This window comes from Myotis nattereri (assembly GCF_964212035.1).
Source record: "Myotis nattereri genome assembly, chromosome: 4".
Lineage (NCBI taxonomy): Eukaryota > Metazoa > Chordata > Mammalia > Chiroptera > Vespertilionidae > Myotis > Myotis nattereri.
Window position 1 is genome coordinate 5,550,761 of NC_138079.1, and position 23,452 is coordinate 5,574,212.

The window sequence follows — 23,452 nt, forward strand, 5'->3', positions numbered from 1 at the left end:
TAGTGGGAGCCTCTCCTGCCTCCTCAGCAGCACTAAGAATGTCCAACTGCAGCTTAGGCCTGCTCCCCGCTGGCAAGTAAACATCCTTCGAGGGCTCCCGGGCTGCCAGAGGGATGTCTGACTGCCAACTTAGGCCCGCTTGGGCCTAAGCCAGCAGGTGGACATCCCCCAAGGGGTCCCAGACTGCGAGAGGGCACAGGCTGGGCTGAGGGACCCCCGCCCCAAGTGCACAAATTTTTGTGCACTGGGCCTCTAGTTCATAATATAAACCTCAAAGTCATCTTATATTACAGCTGCAATGAACTTTTCTTACTCTCCAAAATAAACCTTAATTCTTCTTGAAACAATTTCTCAAGAGTGGTTAAAATATACTTATCCATCTCACAAGATTCTTATTGTCCCACTTAACTAGGTTTTACTCTGGAAACTTCAGAGGTGAAATGACCAAATACCTCCAAAGGAGAGGCACTTTGGATTTAAGCAGACATTACATGCCTGGCTCACGCTGGAAACCAAATCAGTTGGTAGAAATCAGACCTGTTTTAAGTTTTTGTTTTTCTTGTTTATTCATTTGTTGCTTCCAGTTTTATATCCCACATGTGAGTGAAATTATACGGCTCTTAACTTTTTCTGTCTTATTTTAGGGTCAAATATATGGTGATGAAGGTGATTTGATTTTAGGTGATGGGCACACAATGCAATATACAGATTATGTATCTTAGAAATGTACACCTGAAACCTAAATAATCTTATTGACCAATGTCACCCCAATAAATTTAACTTAAAAAATGGGCTCAATACCAACTAACACTTTTCTATCCAAAAGAATGGATTAAAATGTGTATTTTTAAATATAGAATTTTTATACAGTAGTAGAGACAGGGACTGCTACACAGTGCAATTCTCTCACACTGCCATACTGGTAGACTATGTTCTCAGGCCGACTCACACTGGAGATACACATGGGACTAGCAACAGCCTATGGAATAGGAGCAAAAAAAGTACAAAGGCCTGCTCCTAAAACTTCCCTTAAGGCTCTCCACGCTTTCCCCCCAAGTTCCTCTACCCAGGATCCAATAGAAGACTTAGAGGCCCTAGGTCAGTGGTTCTCAGCCTTCCTCATGCCGTGACCCTTTAATACAGCTCCTCATGTTGTGGTGACCCCCAATTTCATTGTTACAAATTGAACATAATTAAAGCATAGTGATGAATCACAAAAACAATATGTAATTATATATGTGTTTTCCGATGGTCTTAGGCGACCCCTGTGAAAGGGTCGTTCGACCCCCAAAGGGGTCGCGACCCACAGGTTGAGAACCGCTGCCCTAGGCGATAGGAGCCACTGTTTGGAAGTTGCTTGAACACACCCTGGACTGTGAGTGAGAGGAGCTAGAATTAAACCTTCATTAAGTGAAGCCACTGAATTCTGGGACTGTTTAGCATATCCATTCACTTATCCAAATTAACAAAAGCAGCCTTGAAAGTAAGAAAGTTACTAGGTTTACATGATAAAAAATGTTTAAAAAATAATAAATAAACTAACTCTGTTCCTTTGACGGTATATAGGTAACAAGAATGAATTCTTCATTAATTTTTACACAAATACAATCTAGCTAAGGGCAGATTATACTACATACAATGAAAATTTTTGTTTAAAGTTACATCAGACCTTTTTAAACTGAAAAGTCAAAAAACCTATTTTTTTCCCCCCTGTAATCTTTTGTTCTAAATTAGAAAGCTAAATAAAGGATCAACATGGTGGTATATATATATTTTTTTAAATATATATTTTATTGATTTTTTACAGAGAGGAAGGGAGAGAGATAGAGAGTTAGAAACATCGATGAGAGAGAATCATCAATCAGCTGCCTCCTGCACATCTCCTATTGGGGATATGCCCGCAACCCAGGTACATGCCCTTGACCGGAATCGAATCTGGGACCTCTCAGTCCGCAGGCCGACGCTCTATCCACTGAGCCAAACCGGTTTCGGCAACATGGTGGTATATTTATAATCACAAACTTACACCTATATTCAAAAATCCCAAGTGGCAGCTTACTAGGAAATGTTTCCTGCCAACATGAAAAGAATTTAAATAGGAAATAGGAGCTATACCTTGAACTGTTTCTCAATTTTGTCTCAGAAAATAAAGCTATCAAAAATCTCCAGTCCTAGCCAAAACCGGTTTGGCTCAGTGGATAGAGCGTCGGCCTACAGACTGAAAGGTCCTGGGTTTGATTCCGGTCAAGGGCACATGCCCGGGTTGCGGGCTCGATCTCCAGTAAGGGGTGTGTAGGAGGCATGAGGTTTCTCTCTCTCCCCCTTCCTCTCTGAAATCAATAAAAATATATTTAAAAATAAATACATAAATAGAACACTCCAAACTAGTTCCTAGACATGATAAATATCACATAATTATTAATGATATCAACAATATTAATAACTACCTCAATAATTAACACAATCCCCCATATTAACATAAAAAATCTGAAACTATTCTGATTCCAAATTCTTTACAATGTAATAACCTACTCCCATCACAATCACCACCACGACCACTCTCACTCCTGCTCTGGAAACCTGCAGGAGTTTGTTTTATCCCTGCAATCTGGCATACCTTGTGGGGCCTTTTAACATAATTATTCAAGTGGTTTGTGGGTCCTTTTAATTCAAAGACTGATGCTTACGTTTTATATGAACGCCCTGGGTACTACTCAACTTACATGTAATTTTGCTTCTCTATATAATACATTAACTTAAATTATGAGCTAAAAACAGTGAACCTGACATAGGAGTTTGAGCAATGAACCTCTGAATACCAATCTACTTCTTTCCTATAAGACTGGGTGAAAAGAGCCGAACCTAACCATCTTCTGGTGGGAGCAATAACTTCTGGTGTGGGACAAAGTAAAATTTCTAGCTAAGATTTTTAAATCTTAGTGAACAGTTGCTGCAGCCTTTCAAAATCAGTAATGGGATTTTATATGCATGCAATTACTTAAAAGATTTCTAAAATCAAATGATTTTTTTTGTTTGTTTGGGGAGAGAAGGAGCATCTTTAAAACATGACATGAACACACACACAAGTTAGGAACATGCTAAGCTCTAAAGCTATAACCACCATGAAAACTCACAGAGCGGGGGTGGATAAACATTAGGTACCAAAAGACAGAAACAGACACAGAAAGCAGATATGTAAAGGCAGCTTTTCCTGTTCGTGCACCATGACAGTCTTAGAGCTAAGAGAAAAGTAGGAAAATGTACCAGTAATCCACAAATAGGCTCAAAAATGAGAATTCACCTTAACTATTTATAACAAAAAGCTGCCTATCACCCTATGCTAAAATTCTCTTAGCAGCTTACACAAATATTTGAAACAAATCTGAAGGCTGGAATGCAAAATTTCCCAACATAAATGTTTTAATCAGTAACTATAACTATAGTAAATATGTTTAAATGTAACTATATGAGTATATAATTATTATGAAATCTTCCACAGATTAGCTTGTTTTAGTTCTACTGCTTTATTTTTCCTTTTTGACCTTTTAAAGATTAAGGCCAAGAATCTTTCCTTAAATATCATCTACCCCCTTGGACATTTTCAAACCCATCCTAGAAAACATTTCTCTTAGAAATATGCTCTATTTCTTACTTCAGTGTCTAATCATAGTAAGTTTTACACCTGAAATAGTTCACTGTACTTTCGTAAGTATTGTCAGTACTTTCGTAAGTACTGAAGTAAGTTAATTATAAAGTATTACTTTTAGAAATTAGACATCAAAAGAACTATAAGTTAAATATTGACCCAAACACATCTAACCCCCAATCCACCTACTGTCATCATGAACTCTGTCGACATTGAAGGCTCTACTGTGTTGATTCAAACTCAGCTGCTGTTCGTGAAGGTCCACAGGAACGGGGTTGATGCCAGTCCCTTCAAGGTATAACCTGATACGCTGCCTCCATAACCACCTGGGAAGAGTGAATGAAAAGCAAGTTATGTTAAGACAGAATAAATTAAACTAAGAATTAGACATTGTAATTGCACCAAATTAAAAATTCATTTAAAAAACCTACTTGTTCCAGGAACAAATTATACTAGAAACACCTAAAATTCACAGGTTCCTGCTAAAAGACAGATTTAGAAGTTTATTTCTTTGTTCGATCATAATGGAAATATCTATGTGTACAAAATGTCCCAAATAACTTGAATTAAAGTCAAATTCTTTATCAAGGTAGTCTGACCACTGAACAAATTCAGTGAAAGAAATATGGAAAAAAACCATCTCCATTGTTTAAGAAACACTAATCTATAAGACAGGGATACCAAGAATCTCAGCAAGGGAGGAACTCTCAGTCATTCTGGGTGGGAGAAGAGGATAAAAAACATAAAATCTCAGGAGGTTTGAACACTCAGTTTTAACCAACAGTTTTTACTATCTTTCTAAGACCATGTAACAAGGCTAAGAAAGTAGAGACATGGCGTATATCTCACTGAAGGAAAAAACCCTCTATTTACAATTACATACAAGCCAAGTGGCATGTGTCAGGGATTCTCTATATAGTTCTGATTGGACTAGAATAAGGTAAGTTAGATGTGTTCGTGACTCAGCTAGTATATTACGTTTTATGGCTACTGTTATAACTGTGGACTAATCAAATAGTATCTAATTCTGTTTAACAGTATTTGAATGATACACCTTTATTAAGATATTTATATAACAACAGAAAGAAATTCCTACCTGAACTCACCACGATAGAACTTCTGTAAGGCTTCTGGGAAGGAATGTGTATAGCGAACAGGAAGACACAAATGACCCTCAGACCTTCATTTGAAAAGGAGTTGGGGGTGGTGTAAAAGGAAGAAGAAAAAAGCTTAATTCAAAAACCAGATATGAATTTTTTAAAATTTCAACTCTATACTTAATTTGTTTTTGCCACAAAATTGTCTATTTTCAACAAAAACAAAAAATAGACATAGTTTAAATCCAGCTTTACTGCCACAATACATAATACTACTTAATTTCCACATTATAGTGTAACTGAAAATAACAGCATATTTGCCACAGACTGACCACCTTGCAAAACTGTCTGATGGTACAGTGGTGTTTGCATCTTACCCTGAAATTATCTAACTATTAATTTTGGGCAAGTCACCAGCTTCTTCATCTCTATGCTATAAACCCACCAATCTACAAAGGTTATTCTGAGGATTCAAAGTATTGATGTGGAAGTGTTTTGAACTATAAATCCCTTTTAAATTAAACATCATTTAAAATATTCCAAAACACTAAAACTCAGTTTAATCCAATGTACTGTTTCATTTTCTCAAAAAACCATATCAGGATGAACTCCTTCAAGGAGTCAACAGCCTGATGTAGAAGACAGAATGTTTTTATTGCAAACTGCAAAGTGTTAAGATTGCCTAGAAGCTGCTACAGAAAGATGAGAGAATATAGCACCTAATGTGATGAAAGGTGTCCGGGAAGTGCAATGATTATCAGTCTTGAAAGAAAGATGGCTTCAATCTTAAAGGAAAGGTTGAGAGTAGACTTGGCAAAACAAACTCTTGGTAGTACTGTAAGTTAACGTGTAAGTGTGAAGAGCAGAAAACAAGGTTTTCATGAAGTTGTGACTAGTCAATTATCTGAGAGGTCAACACTGAGGTTAAAAAACGTTATGTTCACTGCAATACTTTATTTTTTTTTTTTTCAACCAATGATACGTTTTTTTTTATTGGTTTTAGAAGAGAGAGGAAGGGAGAAAAAGAAAGAAACATCCATCAGTGCCTCCGGTACACGCCCTGACCCAGGACCGAACCCACAACCTTTCAGTGTAGGGACAGCACCCCACCCGGCAGCCACCCGGCTTTTTGGGAACAAAGTCGGTAAAGCAAACACCAAGACCGCCTGACGGCTGGGGCTCGGGCTCTGTGTGGGGCCCGTCACAGCTGCGCGCCTCACGCCCCGTTTCTCGCGTGGGTGTTCTTGGAGCTTGAGGGACCTGCCTGCTCGCCTTCCCAGCAGTGCAGGGTCCAGGTGGCACCAGGACAGTCGTGCGCACACGTTGGGTTTGGGTCTGGGCTGCATTCCAGAGCGCAAGGCCAACGTGGCCGGGGAGATGTCGGGGGCCCTGGGCCGGACCCTCTTCCTCACCTCAGGCCTGGGGGACGCAGGTGGTGCCACCGTGGGGCTGGGCGCCCTCTGCCGAGGCGCCTGGGAGGAGGGGACCCCACTCCTGGCTCTGTGGCCCGGGGCCATGCTGTGCACCCCGTGTGAGAGTGAAGGCAGGGCCCAGTGTGTGTCGGGAAGAGGACGGACCCCACACCCCTGGCCTCAGCGCGTCTCTGCTGGGGGCACAGGAGGGAGTCAGGGCAGGCTGTCGAGGAAGCGCGGGCACACCTCGGTGCTCAGAGTGTGTGCAGAGAGTCTGTGGACACAGGCCATGTGGGCTCTTGAACGACAGGCCCCTGGGAGTCCCAGGGAAGCTGGGGCTCCTGGTGTCACCTCTGAGGGCAGCGTTGACCGGCAGACAAGTGGCAGGCCTGGGACGGGCACTGCTGGTGTTGGGCGGGTGTCCTCTCGTGGGTGGTGTGCACTGCAATACTTTACATAGTGCTAAGTATATAAAAGGTATTAACAGTCATTTGATAGAAAATACCTGCTGAGGTCAACTGCAGGTCTGAAACACTCAGGAGAGGCGATCCCTCATGAGGTTAGTCAGATTCTCAGCTAGCGAGCTAAGCATCGGAAAGCTTGACTTAGCCTGGAGGATTCTCTTTCAATGTGGCTCACGCACATGGCGGGCAAACTGGTGCCAGCCGTTGGCAAGAGGCCTGATTCCTCTCCAGGGAGCCTCTCCAGGGGGCTTAGGTATCTCACACCATGGTGGCTGACTTACCCCAGAAAGAGCGGTCCAAGAAGCTGCAATAGAAACTGCAATACCAGTGACAGCCTAGCCTTGGAAGCCACACACAGGCATACCATATTCCACGGGTCAGAGGCCAGGCCTGATTGCATGTAGAAGGGGGAAGGAAACCACATAAAGGTGTAGACACTAGGAAGCTGCTAACTTGGAGGCTGGCTACCATATGCCCTCGATCACATTCTAATTATTAAGCACTGAAATGTCTCAGTAGAATGGGTGCAGAATACAAAAGACACGAACAGAAATTACGCATTTCATTTAGATGAGCCCATGTAAGTGAGCCATCTTAGAAGTAGATCCTACAGCCCAAGGCAAGGCTTCAGATGGCCTGAAGTCCAAGCGCATCTGACTATAAATCCCTCAGATCCCAAGCCAAACCCACCCAGCTGAGCTGTCCTGAATTCCTGAGACACAGAAACCCTGAGAGATAATCAGTGATGATTGTTGTTTTACACCTCTAAGTTTTGGGGAGATTTGTTATGCAGCATTTGATACCTAATACAGAGAAAAAGAAACTTAAGTTGAACAATAACTTCTGGGCTTACTTAAGGTTGTGAGGGACCACAGTGCTTTAAAAAAAGTCAGGCAACCTGAATTACTGAACAAGCCCACAGGCTTAATCCATTTCTACCTAAAGAAAAGGGGAGAAACAACGGACTTCTAAAACCTACTATTCTAGGTAAAAATTAGAGGCAACACCATCTACTTATAGTTTCAAAATCCTCATAAGATTATGAGCATTAAGTCATCTTTTTAAATATGTTTTAATAAACTGTACAAAATACCTAGAATCTCTTACTTTAAAGATATAAAAATAGTTCATTAAAAGTTCTAAAATACATACACATCAACAATGAAGTTAATAAAAAAATAATCACAGAACCAATGATCTCAATTCCTTATGCTCAGGGAATATTAACTCAACTAGGATAGGGACCTAGCCCTGCTCCCTGAGATCATTTAATTAATCATTCATTTCAATGCTTATTGCCTACTGACTATATATCCTATCTAATAAAAGAGAAACATGGTAATTAGCATATGACTGCTACCCTTCTCATTGGCTAATCAGGGCGATATGCAAATTAACTGCCAGCCAAGATGGCGGCCAGCAGCCAGGCAGCTGGAAGCGAACATGAGGCTTGCTTGCTTCAGTGATGGAGGAAGCCAACATTCCCCACCTGCCTTGCCGGCCCCTGAGCTTGCAGTTTGAAACATTGTAACAAATACAGAAGCTAGACAAAACCCCAGAAACCTGCTTTCAGCCGGCCAGGATCTCAGAGCTGGAGTTCATACAGTGTATCGATTATAGAACCCAAACAAACCAGAAACCTGCTTTCAGCAGCAGAGGCCTCCGAGCTGGAGCCAGCGCTAAAGCTGGCCCAGAATAAAAAGAAAAAAAGTAAAAAAGGAGCAGTTCAGAGCTTCAGTCACCCGCCAGCCTGAAAATAGCCCTTAGCCCCTCACCCAGACTAGCCAGGCACCCCAGTGGGGACCCCCACCCTGAAGGGTGTGTGACCAGCTGCAAAGAGCCATCATCCCCTCACCCAGGCTGGCCAGGCACCCCAGTGGGACCCCCACCCTGATCCATGACACCCTTCAAGGCAAACCAGCCAGCCGCCACCTGTGCACCAGGCCTCTATCCTATATAGTAAAAGGGTAATATGCCTCCCAGCACCGGGATCAGCGGAGCCGCGAGGCCTCCCGGCACCGGGATCAGCGGAGCTGAGAGGCCTCCCGGCACCGGGATCAGTGTGACAGGGGGCACCACCCAAACCCCCTGATCACCCTGAGGCTCTGTGTGTGACCGGGGGCGGGGCCACAACCTCCCTATCCGCCCTGCTCTGTTCGTGACAGGGGAAGGCGCCCCAACCCCCTGATCGCCCTGCGGCTCTGTGTGTGACAGGGTGCGGCGCCCCAACCCCCGCCCCCACGGGCCCTGCTGTGTGTGTGACAGGGTAGAGCCATAACCTCCCCATCGGCCCTGCCCTGAGTGTGACAGTGGCGGTGCCCCAACCCCGATCGGCCCTGCTCTGTGGGTGATAGAGGGCGGCGCCCCAACCCCCTGATCCGCCCTGCTCTGTGGGTGATAGAGGGCGGCGCCCTAACCCCCTGATCCGCCCTGCTCTGTGCGTGACAGGGGGGAGCTCCCCAACCCCCTGATGGGCCCTGCTCTGTGCGTGACAGGGGGTGGTGCCGCAACCTCCCCATAGACCCTGCCTTGAGTGTGACAGGGGGCGGTGCCCCAACCCCCCAATCGGCCCTACCCTGAACATGACTGAGGGTGGCATCGCAACCTCCCGATCCACCCTGCTCTGTGCATGACAGGGGGCAGCGCCCCAACTCCCCAATCAGCCCTGCTCTTAGCCCAACCAGGGGCTGCACCTAGGGATTGGGCCTGCCCTCTGCCACCTGGGAGCAGGCCTAAGCCAGCAGGTTGTTATCTCCCGAGGGGTCCCAGACTGCGAGAGGGCACAGGCCGGGCTGAGGGACGCCCCCCCCCCCCCGAGTGCACAAATTTTTGTGCACCAGGCCTCTAGTCTACATATATAAAAGCATAACATGCAAATTGACCAGACAGCAGAACGACCGGTCAGCTATGATGCACACACAGGATCAGGGCCTGCCAGCCAACCGCTCGGTCCCTCCCCTGCCAGCTGGCAGGCTCCAATCGCCTGATGGGGAACGGGGGTGGGTGGCAGCAGACGGGGGCAGCGCCGGGGCCCCAATTGCCCCACTGGTCGCCCCACACACAGAGGGCGACCAGTGGTGGAGGGCAGGGCTGGCTGCCAGCAGCCAGGGAAGATTGGCCCTGATCACAGGCCAGGCCTAGGGATCCTACCCGTGCATGAATTTCGTGCACTGGGCCTCTAGTAATACTATAATAGTGATAGAGAAAGTAAAGCACAAAGTCCTGAACTCAGGGAAATCAGTCAAATGGAAGAAAGAATCAAGCAGAAATAATAGAGAGATAAGTACTGCCTGTCCAGGGACTTGCAGTCAGAGCCCAGGAGAGGCACCAGTGTGGAATGAACGAGAACTACTCCAATGAGAAAGAGGTGTAAGGGCACTTGAGGCAAAAGCACACAACGGCATGAAAAGAACACAGCCGTGTGGAAAACTACTTATTCTCTCAGGTCCTGCTACCTCACATACCAAAACAGCTCCTCACTAGCAAAAGGCCTCCACATGTGAGCCTCCACCCATGGTGTTAGCAGATGCTCAGGCATTACATCTGCACTTAAGAACAGCCTTTACAAACAGTCCCTGACAAGACAGGATGAGTTGGTCACCCCAGTATAGTAAGTAATTAGATTTTATTCTGAGTTAATGGCAATCACCATAAGATTCTGAGCAGAGAAGTCACAAAATAGCATCAAACTTTCATAAAATGATGACTCTGGCTGCAGTGGGGAGGAGAAATATAAATAAGAGTAAGAATGGAAACAGTCAATGTTGGATATAAGAATTTTCGAGTCACCAGGATCTAAGTTAAAACCATAGATATTAATCCGTTATTCTAGAGACAGTATAGCCCAGAGGATAATATGTGAAAACACCAGTATATAAGCAGTGACCAAAAAATAAGATCCATCAAGAGATGGTGAAAAGAAGTAGCCATAGAGGTAGAAAGAAAGGGGCATCATAATGCCAAACACGCACAGGTGCAAAAAGGGGGCAGTTAGCACCAAAAACTTCCCAGAAATCAAGTCAAACAAGAGCTAAGTGTCCAGTGGGTTTGGTAACCAGGGTATCATCACTTTATGAGGCAAAGGCAACACCAATGAACTGGTTGGGGGTGAATCCGGAGAAGACTGCCAAGGTTTAGAAAATAGCTGTGAAGTGAGAAAGCGGAGATACGCAGCTTTGGGATAGAGGAAAGGAAAGGGAAATAACAAGAGCGTGACACAGGGTAAAGAATTGATGAAAATGTCTTGAAAGATGGGAGTCTTAAGTGTTTAGCCTAAAAGGAAATCATGTGTGAGGGGAGAGAGGAAAAAAGGGAACAGATCAAGATTTTCTTTAAGCATGAGAAAAGCTGAAGTTCTAATCCAGTGACTTCCATTTCCTTTGTGAGAGAGGAGCAGGGTGTGCTGAAGGAGAGCAGGGAGGACACGGAGTTGAAGAGCCACTCTTGAAGGAGCTGCCACAGGGAATGGGGAAGAGAGAGGACTTGGGCCAAAAAGGAAGTTAATCGAACAACTGAGAGTACAGTTCTAAGTGCTAGAAACTACAAATGGAAAGTAAATTTGGGCCACCAAGGCCAGTGTCTATGATTTTTTTTCCCGGATGGTCTCAACAGTGGTGATACAGGAATAGAGAGGATAACAAACTGATTTGGATTAAGTAGAACGATAACAATACAAAATAATTAAGAAATTTGTCAAGAAAGTGCATAAGGGAGAATTAAATGAAGGAAATAGAGAGGATCAACTCGGTAAAAGGCAAAGGCAGACTTGAGAGACGGGAAAATTCTAGATGATCATAAAGCTCAGGTGTGATCACGGCTGTGGGCAGCTGGAACAGAATGAGGGTGAATGTCAGCGAAGCTGAGGAAAGAAGGAAAAAAATTATAACCGGATTTGGTCTCTTCACCAGGTCAATGAAGTCACCAGAAAAATCAGTGGACGCATAACCAGGATTGTCGCTGAGAACCATTAGAAAGGACAGAAGATGGAACATTAACTCATCACTCCTTGCAGCAGCACACCCAGCAATGTGACCAGGTACAGACAATTACGAGGAGCTTCCAAATGTTAAGATTTATCACACACAGATACTACACAAAGAAAGCATCAGTGTTCTTGTGTATTACACTAAAAAAAAAAAGAACCAAACAACATGTTTTTCCTTACCGTTCTGGATCAGTGTTCACTCCAATCACTGGCTTAAGTCTGTCCAACACTTTACTTGCTGCCAGAAGCATTGTGCCATCACCTACAGGCCAGAAGACAGACCCAAACTTGTTATAAAACTGGTTTCTAACGTCATTTGAACTCCAGTACTTTCAACAATCACCGCCGCCATCCCATCCTGCTGACTGTCACAGTCTATTCCTCCTCCTCTCTACCCATCGTCCCTTTGCATAGTCTCTCCACTCTCACTTAGGATTTCTCAACAGTGGCAGGACTGACGTCTTAACCCAGGTAATTCTTTGTGGTGGGGAGCTGTCCTGTCATTGTAAGGATGGCTAGCAGTAGCCCTGGCCTTCACCCACTAGATGACTCCCTAACTGGGAACCCTGCTCTAATCTTATCACTTCTATTAGCTGATTCTCTTTTTTTCTCTCATAACATCAGTCCAAGTTCACAAATTATTTTAATGAGAATATGTCCAACCAAGTGTCCAATTTCAGAATTTTCTCTCCAACAAATGCTGTCAACTTAAAGCTTTAGAAATAATGTTCACTACCTTAATAATAAAGCTCGGGGGGGGGGGGGGGGGGAGTGTATGTATATTGGGGCCAGAGAGGGATGGAATTTATCTAATCTCATTAAACTCTTAAACAACTTTAATTTTTTTTCAAAATTGGCATAACTAACCACTAATCCTCTGAATCATACTTGAAGTTAAATACACACCTTGAATAGACACAGAAATATATGCATGGAACCTCAAAGTAACATCATTCCCTAAAAAAGGGACATGCTATGTAAACAGATCCTAAAAACCCACCACCTTATCTTATGGCAGGCTTCAACCACTGCTACTGGGAAGCAGGCGTCCTAAGGGGCATCTTCGCATCCCCCAGCTTTATCTGTAAAGCTATTACCTCCTGCAGCTATGACGGCATCTGCCCATCGAACAGTTTCTTCATCATATTCTCTCCTCTTTACTAGACGGACCTCAATTCCCTCGTTCCTAAGGTAAAAAGTGAAGGTTATATAAAAGCTCCACTAATAGCATCACAAGGATGTTTTCTGAGGCAGATTATTACAATGAAGATGTAAAATAAACTATTCTGTTTTACAAACAAATTTATGATTAGCTTTGTAAGGTTAGCTTCATTTTCTTTTAATTGCAACAGCCAATTAACTATAAGTCATGAAGCATATGAATAAACTGAAAGTTAATGACTATCCCAATCTCTTTAAAAACATCTTTTATAGCTACTGACAAATGAAAGACAATTTTTAAATTATAAAACTGAACAGCCATTATTTTAAATCCAATATATATTCATTTGAGTGCCAGACCCTGAAATAGTGACTACTTTCTAATTTGCATGTTCTTACATTGATTCCCCTGTATACACATCAACTAACTAGATTTACCCCAAATTAACAGGTTTCTATAATGATGATTCTTAGGCATTCAAAGATTACAATGAATACCCAAATAACCAACCCAGTATTTTAAGAAACAAAACATTACACATACATAAAAAAAAAATAACGGGAAAAAAACAAACCAACAAAAAACAACAACATTACACATACAGTTGAAGCCTATGTACAATTAACCCTTTGTAGAAAAGGCACTTCTTGGGCAGACCAAATAATAACTGAAAAACTGGGAAATTTTCAGAGTATAATAAAAATTTCCTTAGAAATACTACAATATCAGATCCATTAACCACAATATAATTTTCTGAAAGTGATTTTATAATGGACATCTTTATTTTAAAATCTAATGATTAGTTGCTAGGTAGAGAAAATTGGAATTCCTGAATATAAAAGTCCGCCCAAAATCCAATCACAGACTTACCGTAAACTATCTAGAATATGCTCTACATTTTTGGTGTGAATATGATGTCGTTCAAGCAGTCCACTGTAGCTAGAGCCTTTCAATGCAAGCTACATAAAAATAAAACAAGTGTTCTTATTACATGATATAAAGTACATATTACATTTCTTTAAAAAGCCCTATAGAAAACAAAATGCAGTTTTTATTTGAAGGCACATTTTAATGACTACCTGTGAAGCTTAAGTCTAAACTGAACTAGGAAGTCTGATTTCAGAAAAATCACAATTTTATTTTAATACCATATACATCATTAAGTTTCCTGAATCATCTAGTCAATTGGATCTCATCATTTGCCTGTTTTACAGTTTGAGTGTTTATTTTTTAAATGGGTTTATAATATATTGCATATGGCTAATTGAAGATCAAGGATGAACTAATATTTTATCAGGCAGTTGACTTTCTTCCATTTGGATTTGCAGCTCGCTTGTATTTAGATTTATGAACTCTGGTATTTACCTTAATCCAAACAAAGGCTGGTTAGCTCTCAGAACAGATAACTTTTAGATATAAAGACATGTATCTTTCAAGAACTCTCTCTCCCAGTCCATTGGAGTGACATTTTATAATGCTACTATCTTACCATTTAATACTGTCCTTTTAAAGCCTGTCTTCTAAATAATCCATTAAGTAAAATGTTAGAAGTTTAGAAATATCCTCAATAAACGTCCATTTAATCAGGAAGGAAATTTATCCGCTAGAATTAAAAGCCTGTTAGTCATGGCCGGTTTCACTCAGTGACTGGAGTGTCGGTCCAAGAACTGAAGGGTCGCAGGTTCGATTCCAGTCAAAGGCACATACCTGGGTTACAAGCTCCCTCCCAGGCCAGGTCGGGGCACATGTGGGAGGCAGCCAATAGATGTGTCTCTCTCACATTGATGTTTATCTCTCTCTCTCCCTCCCTTCCACTCTCTCTAAAAATAAAAAAAAAATCAGTGGAGAAACACATCCTCAAGTGAGGATTAACAACAAAAAAAGCATTATTATTTTCTTTCCTTATCCAAATTCCCTTATACCTTGCCTCTTTATGATACAAAATCAGTTTTAAGTACCTGTCTAAAATGCAATTTTAAATATATTTTTGTTTTAAATCATTACTTACAGATTATAAAGTAAAACCAATTTAGATAGACTTTTAATGTTTTTTACTTTTGTAAAAGGTTACAAAATGATACAACATGGAAGATGCATATATAAAAAAAATCTTAATTCAATATAATCTTATTACTCTAGGATGATTTGTATTAATTATATTTTAATACCTAACTTCCCAATCTTTTGTTAAAAGTACTGAGTTAAGAGTTTTAAAATAGCCTTGGCTGGGTGACTCAGCTGGTTGGAGTGTCACCCCAAAAGGTTGTGGGTTCGATTCCAGGTCAGGGCACATAGCTAGATTGCGGGTTTGATCCCTGGGTGGGGGTATCTAGGAGACGCAGCCAATCAAAGTTTATCACTCACATCTCTCTCTCTCTTCAATGAAAAGAACAGGTGCAGACTAGCTTAAACGTGTTATCACTGAGCAAAGAGACGAGACAAAGAAAAAGAATGTTTCACTGTGTTGATTTGTGTGTATAGATTATTTCTGGAAGCACACATAAGACAAGGATTAATCAGAAATGAAGTTCAACAGGCAGACAGGAGCCACTTCGTGAAGGGACTTGTTGGGCACTACAGATAACGAAGGCTCATCCATAGCAGTTTCTCAGTGTGATCCCAGGATCACTTGCAAACCTGGAGAGCATGTTTTTTGGGTTTGTTTTTTTTAAATATATTTCTTTATTGATTTAAGAGAGGAAGGGAGAGGGAGGAAGAGATAGAAACATCAATGATGAGAGAGAATCATTGATTGGCTGCCTTCTGCATGGCCCCTACTGGGGATCAAGCCTGCAACCCCGGCATGTGCCCTTGGCCGGAATCTAACCTGGTACCTTTCAGTCCACAGGCCAACGCTCTAACCACTGAGTCAAACTGGCTAGGGCAAGAGCGAGTTTTTAAAATGCTGAGTCAGCAGCTTTAAGGGTTTGGTTCAGAAAGGCAGTCTGGGAGGTCTCCACCAAGTCAATCAGAATCCGAGAGGGGTGGGGAGACTGAGGTCCAGGCATCTTCATTTTAACAAAGCCCCTAGCTGACTCCACAGGTTATGGGGAGCTTTGGAGGCGTTCTAAGCAGAGCATGAAGTGGCCAGATGTTCCCGTTAGATAGACCACGCCGGTGCCTGTGTCTGGAAGATTGAGAGGAGTGAGGTTTCCGTTAGGAGGCTCGGGCAGTACTCCAGATCACGTTCTTTATTTTGACAAATACACATACTGCATACACTGTACTCATTGCACACCACGTGGCAAAAGTATTATGTGCCCAAGAATTACAACCCAGGCCACACCACTGTTCTCAGGAAACAGAGTAAGACAAACACAATCCAAGGCACTACGTGTCCCAAAGCTATTAACAAGGCAGTATCTAGGGGCAGTTTAATCCTATAATAGAGGGGCTGCTAAATGCAATTATTCTATCCCATTTGGAAAATATATCTTAATACTATAAATGAGAACCACTAAAGGGGGTTGCATCTGAGACTGTTAACACCTGCAGTTGGGGGAGAGGAGAGTGGAAACTGCTCATTTCTTATTTGGTATAGATCAAAATAGTTTTCAATAACACCTTCTTTTTTGACCAATAAGACATGTTTATGATGTCAAAAACTTTTCCAATCAGCTTTGATTCATCTAAAGGTCTAATTTGTGAGACTTTTGGATTCTGTTACTAAAAGTTCCACATTTGCCAACATGTTACATTTCATGATATAAATTGTAACAATAGCTTAATTAAACCTTGCAAGGTCATGAGCCAGTAGAGAGAAAATCCTTGACTAGAAATCCTCAACTCACAGGAAGTCATTCATCAGTGTCATTCATCAGTTAGGGCAGTGGTTCTCAACCTTCCTAATGTCACGACCCTTTAACACAGTTCCTCGTGTTGTGGTGACCCCCAACCATACAATTATTTTCGTTGCTACTTCATAACTGTAATTTTGCTACTGTTATGAATCGTAATGTAAATATCTGATATGCTATATGTGTTTTCCGATGGTCGCGATCCACAGGTTGAGAACCGCCAAGTCAGGGGACGGGAAAAGCAAGACTTAAAAATTAAGCAATGTAACCAATATGAAAGAGTAACTGATGACATTTGAAGGATGTAAACCTATTTTGTACATGCTTTATTGACTAAAAAGTATTTCCTCTAGTTGCTTATGTTTCTACAAAGTTAGAAAACCACGAGGCTCCAGGACATAAACTTGTACCGGTATTCCACCCTCATCTTCCCTTTGCATTCTTACAGGTAACCTAAGCAGCCTAACAGATCTATTTGCAACACAACCACCACCATAGAGAAGCCTCTGATACAAACTCCAGGTTACCATGACACTACAGACAGCAACCATGGTGCCCAACACACACCTAAGCACGTGGCTACTCTCCTTTACACCCAATTCACATGATTTGTCTACCTCAGTATCTTTTACCCCCAACAAAACAGCAAAAAATATTAATCATCTTTCCATTCCTAATCCAGAATCAAACTGTCAAACAACTTCACCCCGACTAGTATTCTTCGGCCTATTCCTGATCTCTGGCCTTAGTAGAAATGAGAAAACTAACCCAATAACACTCCACTGAAATAAAAACAACTATTTCAAAACTGTGTTCTATAGTCCACAAGTTTTACTTCAAAGTTTTCTTACCCCAAACAGCATTACCCAGTGATCGACAAATATTTACCTAGTAGAGATTTCTCTTCAGATACTGTGCAGGGACACTAGGCGGTTGGCTTTTACTGATTTGCCTACATTTAAAAAGTTTTGATGAGTGGCAATCCAGTTCAGAGGTCCAATAATTAATCTAATTGGGATGCCACCCATTTTCTCGAGGCCGTGAAAAAGCTAACCCGTTTCAACATGCCAGTCTGTCTGGGGTCTTGGAGGCTATAGTCCAACCCTGGTATCTCTCATGCTGAATTAGGTAAAAGCACGCTGAGAACTGCCAGCACTACACAGAGAGTATTGTTTCCGCCCATGGGTCCCAGATAAGTTAAAAAGGCTCAGAGGAAGCAAGTTAACCACACTACCTGGGCCTAAGGACTCCAACCTCCTAACCCTCACAAACCCCGCACTCTGAGCATCCCAATCGAGTGTACTATTTGAAATGGGCGTGGGAGGTTTCCATAAAGTTGTATGAAGAGCGTACTAGTGCTTATGGGTGCGTGGCATTTCACATTTCTAAAAAGTAGATCTCGTGAAATCAGGAGTGCCGCCCATGGGACATAGCCTTGTCCCGAAACAGAAACACCTGCTTCTGATCCTGTTCCCTGCCTCACCCGCCCCCCCATTTCACACCCCAGCACAAACTTTACTCCAACCCCTGCTCCACCGGCTTGCCGACTGCCTCTTTTAACGGAGGCAACTGTTTCTATCCATTGCTACTGTGTTCTGTTAATTGCAACTGTTTTCTATTCGACCACTTAGGAGAGGAGAGAAACCAAATCTGCACCCGGCACTCCTCCGACCCATGAACGCAGGGCCCCTCTTCAACGAGCTGTTCGAAGCGTCAAGAACTTTAACGCTGAACACAGATTCAGTGCTTCAGCAAAGAGAATTCACAATTTTACCTGGACACCTCCCACAAAACATCACCAAAAGGTTTGCTGAAGATGACAAGCCAGGCGTTCGGAACGGGCTGCCTGCCCGCGCACAGAATTGTACACGATGAGGGTCATAGGCGATCAATTCCCAAAGCCTCTCCTTGCAGGGTCCATGGTTAAGAGATCTGCAAAGGAGATTTCTGCAGACCAACTGCTCCCGGGAGCACCCTCATTCCCCTGACCCTAAAACGGGCGATGGGAGCACGAGTTGCAAAGGGGAGTGCGAGTCTTCAGGGCCGCTTCCTCGGGCGGACCCACATGCCCTGCACGAATATGAATCAACACCGGCACCCCGCGCCGCTGTGTGATGGACCGGGCTCTTCCGCACAGAACCGCCGGGTCGGCCCGCCCTCTGCCTCGACCTTACCACTCAGTAACATATATTCAAAGTCAGGTTTCCTCCCGTGCTCTTCCCAGCACCAAAGCCACGTGTGCTTTCAAAACAAACGGCCGGAACCGGGCCGGACCGCCCCGCGCCGCGAGGAAGAGGCTCCCCCAGACGGCCCGGGAGCGCCCGCACGGCCCCGCCGAGTCCCAGGGGGTGTGTCCGCGGCGCCTGCCCCTCGCAGCGGCCCGGACCCCGCTTTCTCGGGGGGCGGGGGAAGGCTGGGGAGCTCTCTGCAGAGCGCCCGGACGCCAGCCCCAAGCCAGACCTCCTCGGGGGCTGCTGCTCTACTCCCAGTGAAGGGGGGGAGCGTCCAAATGAGCCCCAAAGCCCTCCACTGGGGAGCCCCCGGCCCCCACCCCAGGCTTCCAGGGGACGCCCCGCTCCGCCCCGGGGTCTCTGCACGAACAGTGACCCCCCCCCCAGCCCCTCTCTCTCCCTCCCCCGCCCCCCAGAGGCAAGGGGGGACCTCGGAGCGAGGCCAGAGGGAGTGGGGCCGCGAGCAGGGCGGGCGCAGCGCCTGGGGCGCCCGGGAGGGGGTCTCGCCCCGGGACCCACCAGCTGCTTGAGGTCCTCCTCCGAGAGCTCCGCATAGCGGTAGCGCTGCTGCTCGAACTCGTAGCGGGTGGTCTTGGCCACCACCACCACCCGGGACGGCCGGAAGCCGCCGTCGGGGCGCCGGCCACAGCCCGCCAGCTCGCGCGCCTGCCCCTGCCCCTGCCCCAGGCGCCGCCGGGCCCCCCCGTCGCCGCCGAGCCGCGGCCGCGCGCCGGGGCCTCCCGCGCCCGGAACCCGCAGCGCCGCCGCCCGGCCGCCCGCGACGCGACGACAGCTGCCCAGCAGGAAGCCCCGGTAGCAAGTCATCGTCCGCCCGGCGGAGGGTGCAGGCCCGCGCTCCCGCCTGCGCCCGCGCCGCCCCGGCCTCTCACTGGGCGCCGGGCGGCCAGAGGTTAAGTGCGGGGCCCTGCGCGGCCCGCGCCGGGAGGGGGACGCGCCCGGACGTTGAGGGGGCGGGGCCAGCGGGCGATTGGAAGGGGCAGAGCCCACGCGCGGGAAAGGTGGGCGGGACGAGCCGCGGGCCTCGGCGTGGTGGGCTGTGTTTGTGGGTGGTGGCGTTTCCACCCGCGCCTGCGCAGACGCCGCCTAGCCGCCTGCGGGCCAGCTTCTCGCCCCACCCCTTTCCTGCGGGCGCGCTCCCGCCCGAGCCCGCTCTCTCCGCCAATCAGCCCCCTGCCAACTCGCTCGGCCAATCGGGACGCGCTGCGCCCGAGGAGCTGCGGGGATTGGCGGCGGCCGGGGGCAGGGCTGGGATTCCATTTGGCGTTGGAGCTGCCCTGAAGAATCCAGCTGGAACCGGTCGGAGGCCACGCCGCCCGCCGTGGCTGCGGGCTGGTGTTTGAGGGGCTGCTGGGAAGGCCTGTGGGGGGCGTCTTGCAGCGGGTCTGCCCCTTTTCCTAACTGCACGGGAGACGAGGCCACCGCCCTGGCCCGCTGTGCTCAGTGGAGTGAGCTCGGCCCCATGCACCAAAAGGCACGGTTGGATACCTGGCCAGGGCACAGGTTCAGGTTGCGGGTTCGAACCCCAGTAGGGTGTGTGCAGGAAGCAGCCTGTGGATGTTTCTCACCGTCTCCCTTCCTCTCTCTAAAATCAATTAAAAAAATTTTTAATCACATAAATGTAGATCTGTTCATTATTCCTCATAGGACTAGACCCTTTTTTTTATTATTCATTCAACCAACACTTGTTGCATGGCTGATACTTACAAGGCTGGTGTAGGGGCTGAGGAGACCTTCCCAGGACCAGCTGCATAATTTGCAGGGCCTGGTGCACACGGAAAATGCAAAGCCCCTTTCTTAGAATTGGTTCAGCACTGAAAGAGAGCAGTAAGCTGAGCGCGGAGCCCATCTCAGCACAGGGCCCTGTCGCAGTCCCTGCTGACCACCCAACAAAAAACTTAGCTCAGCGGAAGAAAGAGGTGGGCAGCCTTTGGGAAAGTTAGTGGGGAGAGGAGCCTGGCCAAGTGCAGACTTTCCAGATAAGGTTGGAAAAGTAGGACGAGACCAAAGGGTTAAGAATGTTAGCAATTTGGACTTTATTCTATGTATAGGTAGGGGTAGCCTTTGAAGGCTTTTACCTGGACGGTGGGTCCTGGAAGCAATGTTTGATGACTGTTGATCTGGCGTTGGAATGTTGAGCACATCGGAGGGCAAGGGGGAGGAGGGAGAAATGGGTGCTGTTGGCAACAGTTGCACGTGGACCGGGGCTGGGGAAGTAGTTATGGAAATGGAGGAAAATGCTCCTGTTATAAGAGGAGACGCAATGGCAGTGCACACCCTCGTGTTTATCCATCCTGCTGCTTAGGTCCACTTGCTCTGGCGCCCTCTTTGATCCTCCGCAGTCCTAGCACTATCAGTAGCTGGCTTTTGGACTTTGGGCAAGTTACTTCATCTTTCCTGGCTCCAGGTTCCTCGCCTGTAAATGAGGGAGCTGGACTGCAGTGATGCCAAGGTTCTGTCAAGCCCAACGTGGTTCTGAATCTGCGACCCTTACTTCTCACCTAGCTGCTAGCAGCTACCACCAACCTAGCACCTACCACCAACATTCATTCGCGGGTTCGCTGAATATTTACCGAGTCCCTGCTGTGTGGCAGGTCGTATATTAAGCTGGGAAATACACCAGGGAGTCAGACAGATGTCTGCTTTCAGTAGTCGCTGATCCCTTCTGGCCAGGAACTTTGCCTTACAGCAGCTGCTAATGGTGACCTATAGAAGAAACTTGAGCATAGCTTTAAATATCTTGTGGAATGTTATAACTTGAACATCCTCAAGGTCCTTGCTAATTTTTGCTGTTCTATCACTTTGTAACCCCTTAGATATTAGGCAAGAAGAAAAGGAAGAAGTCACATAACACCGGTTTGAAGTTTAGATGTAGTGTGGCGTGTCATTGATCCACTTGACTGAAAAATGAATCCAGAAAACCAGTTTGGGATCAAAGTCTTTGAGTTTGGTCTTGTTATATGTGAAATTTCAGACCTCTTTCCTTCCCGTTTCACAGATAAGATCTCAAATTTTTGGATCTCCCCATTTTCACATACAAACTTACCCACATTGACATCTTCTCAGTTAGAGTAGCCCTTTGTTCTCTGGTATCTTTGGACCCCAGCCCCCCTGCCTTCTCAAATTCTCACTCTACTGGATTTTCCTCTTCATTATTTAAACATGCTCATATCTATAACATCTTGATATTTTTCCCAGCCCTTAAATGACTTGGCCTTTATGCAACATTTGAAATGCTTATCATTTACTCTTGAGATTTTTTACTTTGGCTTCCAGCAAACCAGTCTCTAATGGTGTTCCTCCCATCGCTCTGTCCCCTTTTGGGTTCTTCCTAAGTTTGTCTTCAGGATCTATTCTTCCCTTCCCTTCCCTTCTTTTCCCTTCCCTCCCTTCCCTTCCCTTCCATTCTCTCTCTCTCTCCACTCTTCTGCATGAGTTCATCCAGTATTGTGTAATGAAAAGAGCTTGGACTTTGGATTTAAAGACCTTGGTTCAAACCCCAGCTTCACCATTTATTAGCTTTGTCAACCTGGGACTAGTTCTGTAACCTTTCTTATTCTACTTTTTCATTTATACAATACTAGAGTTCCAGTGCACGAATTCATGCACCAGTGGGTCTCTTGGCCTGGCTTGTGGGATCGGGCTGAAACCAGCTCTCTGACATCCCGAGGGGTCCTGGATTGCGAGAGGGTGCAGGCCAGGCCAAGGGACCCCACTGGTGTAGGATTGGGACTGGGGAGGGATGCAGGAAGTTGGCTAGCCAGGGAGGGACCATGGGAAGGCTCCAGGGCATGTCTGGTCTGTCTCAGTCCCAAGCTGTCGGACCCTAGCAGCAAGCTAACCTACTGGTTGGAGCATCTGCCCCCTGGTGGTCAGTGCATGTCATAGCAACTGGTCGACCAGTCAACTGTCTGCCCCCTAGTGGTCAGTGCATGTTGTAGCGAGTGAGCGGCTTTAGCATATCATTAGCATATTATGCTTTGATTGGTTGAACAGATGACCAGACACTTCGCATATTAGGCTTTTATCATATAGGATATTAGCTACCTTGTAAAGTTGTAAATATATGTACAAATGCCTAAACATGTGCCCATTATAAAGTATACACTTGGCAAATAGTAGCCCCTTTCCCCTTACATGACTTTAGCTACTACCAGCATCTTTAGCCCAGACTGCCTCATGTGCTTCAGATCCCTTTTTCTAACTTTCTGTTGAGACTTACGCATACAACACATGTCAGTGGAGAGCAAATTATATTCGGTCGCTGCTATGGGCCAGGCACCCTACTAGGGTAAATAAAATGTTAAGTAAAAGGTATCTCACTCTCCCGCACCCGCAAGGGGCACAAAGTTTACACACAGAATTCTACAAGAATCTGGAAGGTTTTAACTCAGCCTAAGAGGAGTTAGGGAAAGCTTTCTGGAAATGTCATGAGCCAAGCCTTAAAGAATGGGTTAGTATTCGCGAGAATGAGCAAGGGTGAGGAAGAAATTCCACAAAGGTACGGAGCAATGAAACACCAGCTCTGAGTCCCTAGAGAAGGAGACAGAAACAGTGGGAGGGGAGGCTAGAGAGGTAGACAGGGAGAAAGACATCAAAAGTATTACATCCATGCTTAGAAATTTGGCTCTTATCCCATAT

General features: G+C 45.4%; 2 protein-coding genes across 3 annotated transcripts in view; one reads left to right on the forward strand and one right to left on the reverse strand.

Moving 5' to 3' along the window:
• SKP2 (S-phase kinase associated protein 2) overlaps positions 1-11,917 on the forward strand; it is a 52,623-nt gene extending 40,706 nt beyond the window's left edge. Inside the window, exon 11 of the mRNA XM_081089410.1 lies at positions 11,527-11,917. The gene's annotated coding sequence lies outside the window, so the exon portion shown is untranslated. The remainder of the gene's footprint in view (positions 1-11,526) is intronic.
• Positions 1-19,618, reverse strand: part of NADK2 (NAD kinase 2, mitochondrial) — a gene marked incomplete at its 5' end in the record, with an annotated part of 34,124 nt that extends 14,506 nt beyond the window's left edge. For both annotated transcript variants that reach the window (XM_081089408.1, XM_081089407.1), the window contains 6 exons: positions 3,836-3,972; positions 4,743-4,826; positions 11,784-11,865; positions 12,701-12,789; positions 13,636-13,724; positions 19,313-19,618. In XM_081089408.1, coding sequence (XP_080945534.1) covers positions 3,836-3,972; positions 4,743-4,826; positions 11,784-11,865; positions 12,701-12,789; positions 13,636-13,724; positions 19,313-19,618 — 787 coding nt within the window. The remainder of the gene's footprint in view (positions 1-3,835; positions 3,973-4,742; positions 4,827-11,783; positions 11,866-12,700; positions 12,790-13,635; positions 13,725-19,312) is intronic.
• Positions 19,619-23,452: the final 3,834 nt, after the last annotated feature.